The sequence below is a fragment of the Protobothrops mucrosquamatus genome, unplaced genomic scaffold (assembly GCF_001527695.2).
Source record: "Protobothrops mucrosquamatus isolate PMUCROS unplaced genomic scaffold, P.Mucros_1.0 scaffold_295, whole genome shotgun sequence".
NCBI lineage: Eukaryota > Metazoa > Chordata > Lepidosauria > Squamata > Viperidae > Protobothrops > Protobothrops mucrosquamatus.
The window spans coordinates 86,838-90,776 of NW_015386371.1; the positions used below are offsets into that span (position 1 = coordinate 86,838).

Below are 3,939 nucleotides of genomic sequence, written 5' to 3' on the forward strand. Positions count from 1 at the left end.
TCAACTTCCAGAATTCCCCAGCCATCCATACTAGATGGAGAATTCTGGGAATTGAAGTCCAGACATCTTCACCTTGCCAAGGTTAAGAAACACTGGCTTATGTCCATACTCTTACATCCAAAATTCAGCACCCTCTTCCTGGTTCTATCTAATGGGTAGTTGAAGGGAATCGCCGATTGGCTTATGATATTATCAGAACAGCCATGAAGATACAGCACAGCCTTAAACTATAGGCCAGTGATGGCAAACCTTTTAGAGACTGAGTGCCCAAACTGCAACCCAAAACCCACTTATGTATCGTCGGGTGCCGGGTGGGTGTGGCCCATTGGGTGGGCGTGGCTGCAGTGGTAACGGCAGACTGGGTGGGACTAAAAAGTTCAATCAATCAATTCCAACTTTGCAAGATCTTTTTTTTTCCCTGAGAGAAGTTGAAATTGATTGATTGAACCTTTTTTTTTTTTTTTGCACACAGCGACGGAGGCCTAAAGCGAAAAGGTTTTATAAAACCCAGCTGAAGGCCTAGGACTGGGGCGATGGCGCACGTGCCCACAGAGAGGGCTCTGAGTGCCGCCTCTGGCACCCGTGCCATAGGTTCGCCACCACTGCTATAGGCTGTCCTCAACTTACAATTGTAATGGAGGCTGGAATTTAGGTTATAAGTTGTTGGCGGTTGTTAAGTCAAGACACCACGTGACTAGACTTGATTTTACAACCGGTTTTAACGAGTCATTGCAGTTGTTAAGTGAATTGTGTGATCGTTAAGGGAACCACATGGTCGTTAAATGAATCCAGTGTATCCCAAAAAGTCACACATGGGATCATGTCACCACAGAACGCTGCAACGGGTCATAAATGCGATCCAGTTGCCAAGCGCCCCAAATGCAATCATGTGCCTGTGCAGGGGTGGGGAATGGGAGTAGTGTACAGCAATTATGACTTTGAGAATGAGTCCCAGGTAGCTTTTTAAAAGTCCATTATAACTTCAAATGGTCGTTAGTGACTGGTCGTATGTCAAGGACTACCCGTATTTCTAAAGGATTGGCGAGTGGAAATGGTACAAAACATGCCTTATGCAGTGACTTCAACTTAGATGGCATAGCTTGGCCAAAATTCAACTCTCCTTCTTTGACATTATACACACAATGGGGATACAATCACTCCTCTTTTGCACGTAAAATTCACCTTTGCAAGTGTATGCTTCCAACGACTTATCTTCTCCACTGCACAGGAACCTGTCGGTCACCACTTCGTCAACATTGGACACATTGGAATATATCTTCTGAATAGCTCCAGAAACACATGTGGGACGCTGTAAGAAACAACAGGTTAACAACAGATCTGTTATTGGGGTAGCTAATTGGGCCATTGGATCAAGAGCTCTCCACCTAGTCTTTTTTTTAAAACAAATTTTATTAAATGGACATTTTAAAAACAAAAATGGACATGCTTCAACTTCCCTGGCTTCAACAGTGCTATTAGTATTACCTTATGTTACAGAAAGAAAAACAGAAACTTAAAATATATTCTTTAACAGGACAAAGTATAACAAACTGTGTGTATAACATCTGTAAAATTTTTGATAAACCATCTTTCAATCGTCAACATTATACTTACATATCTTTCAGTTGTGCCCTAATGTAGGTACTAATAAGAAGTCCTTATGATATCAACTAGTCAATCGATAATCGCCTCAGCGATCCTCCTTATCTCTAACCAATCGTACAAATTTCCCCAAATTTCATAATACTCTGTTTCAGTTTTATTTTTCATCTCTAGAGTTAACCTGTCCATTTCGGCGCAGGATAAAATTTTATTTATTATTTCTTCCTCAGTGGGGGTTTCCTTTCCTTTCCATTTTTGAGCGTATGCCAATCTTGCTGCGGTTAAAATATGCAATAGTAAGTAAAAAGATGCTTTGCTGAGTTTATCATTAATAATCCCTAATAAGAAGATTTCTGGTTTTAAAACAATTTTTTGTAATAGTATTTCTTCCAGCCAATTTTTTATCCGATTCCAAAAATTGTACGCCTTTGAACATTCCCACCACATGAGATAATAAGTCCCTGGAAGCCTTCTACATTTCCAGCATGTTGGTGAGTTTTTTTTAATCTATTTTTGCTAGCCTTGTAGGGGGAAGATGCCATCTATAAAACATCTTGTATAAATTTTCTTTGTAGGAGATGGCTAGTGTTAACCTCCTGTTTCTGTCCCATAATGATTGCCAATTATCTATCCACCTAGTCTTGTGTGTGACTTCAAATCAGGTTTCGAATACTGGTGACTGCCTCAACTGGTCCCTACAGCAAGGTTGTTTCTCAACCTTGGCAACTTTAAGATGTGTGGACTTCAACTCCCAGAATTCCCCAGCCATTATTGCTTAAAGTTGCCAAGGTTGAGGAATACTACCCTTACAGGTCTATGGAGATTCTCACTCATCCAGGTCATCCAAAGGTGTTTTTTTTCAAGAGGCAACTGGATTTTTTTGTTTTTCCTTGAAGACATTTCACTTCTCATCCAAGAAGCTTCAGTCAGAACTGAAGAAGCTTCGTGAAGGAGAAGCGAAATGTCTTCAACGAAAAACAAAGAAAGTCCAATTGATACTGCCCTACAGTTAAGGTACCTTGGTAAGACTTTTCCAAAGTGGCGTGCCATTGCCTCATTCCTAGGGCTGAATGGAAGATACTGGCTCAAGGTCACCCAGCTGACTTTGTACTTAAGGCAGGATGAAAACACCCTGTGTTTGGCTACACCAAAATGGCTCGCCACCTGTTCTTGGGACAACAGAAAATTGTACTAGTATGAAATCAGCTGCCTCCAATGTTGATTTCTCTCCTGTTTCCATTGTGTGTGTTCTGAATCACCCTTGAAGGCTTCTGGATTTGTCTTCACATTTCCAAACATCACCACCAGATAGGAGAAGCCTCCCTCCCACCCCCAGTTAGGATAGTGATATAGGGAGGCAGTTTGGGGAGATGTCTGGGTAAATGCCATGAAGCCAGTTTTTTGGGTTATTATGGTTGGATGTTCTCTGGCTTTCTTACATTGTTACAGGGGTCTCCAAGCTTGGCAGCAACCTTAAGACTTGTGGACTTCAACCCCCAGAATTCCTCAAGCCAGGAATTCTGGGAGTTGAAGCCCACTAGTCTTAAAGTTGCCAAGTCTGGAGGCCCCTGTTTATCATGCAGCTTCCCCAGTCAGCCGATGCATCCCCTTGTTCAGCACACGGCTTCAGTGCTCAAAACAAGCTCTGCAACCAGATCTTTGGTTTACGGGCTTACCCTACATGTGGGGAAGTGGGGCAAGTTCCCTTTTGTCACAGGGTGCAGAATAAGCCCTCTGAACAGCTAGTGCAGAAAAGAGGGTAGTGCTCCTGCTTTACCAGGTCTGGGTTGGTTTAAAATCTGTGCCCAAATTATCCCAAAAGGTGCTTTTTTTTTCCAAAAGGCAACTGGACTCTTTACTTGGTTTTCTTTTTCCTTTGAAAATGTTTTGCTTCTCATACTCGGTTAGAGTTGATAATAATAATAATAATAATAATAATAATAATAATAATAATAATAATAATAATAATAATAATAATAATAATAATAATAATAATAATAATAACTGCTTCCATCCTGCAACGATATCTATAATACCATCAAACATCCACATCTGCCTATCCCAGGTCCTGGGTAAGGACTCGATAGGTAGACAAAATGCCAAATCCAGTCTGAACATCTGGCTGACTGTGCAATGATCCATAATAATAATAATAATAATAATAATAATAATAATAATAATAATAATAATAATAATAATAATAATAATAATAATAATAATAAAGTTGGAAGGGACCTTGGAGGTCATCTAGTCCAACCCCCTGCTCAGGCAGGAAACCCTATACCATTTCAGACAAATGGCTGTCCAGTTTCTTCTTAAAAACTTCCAGTGTTGGAG

At 40.6% G+C, this 3,939-nt stretch overlaps 1 protein-coding gene across 1 annotated transcript in view; it reads right to left on the reverse strand.

Annotated features, from left to right (window-relative positions):
* LOC107302885 (complement C2) overlaps positions 1–3,939 on the reverse strand; it is a gene marked incomplete at its 5' end in the record, with an annotated part of 24,108 nt that overhangs the window by 6,507 nt on the left and 13,662 nt on the right. Inside the window, 1 exon segment of the mRNA XM_015832046.1 lies at positions 1,183–1,309. Within this exon segment, the coding sequence (XP_015687532.1) occupies positions 1,183–1,309 (127 nt within the window).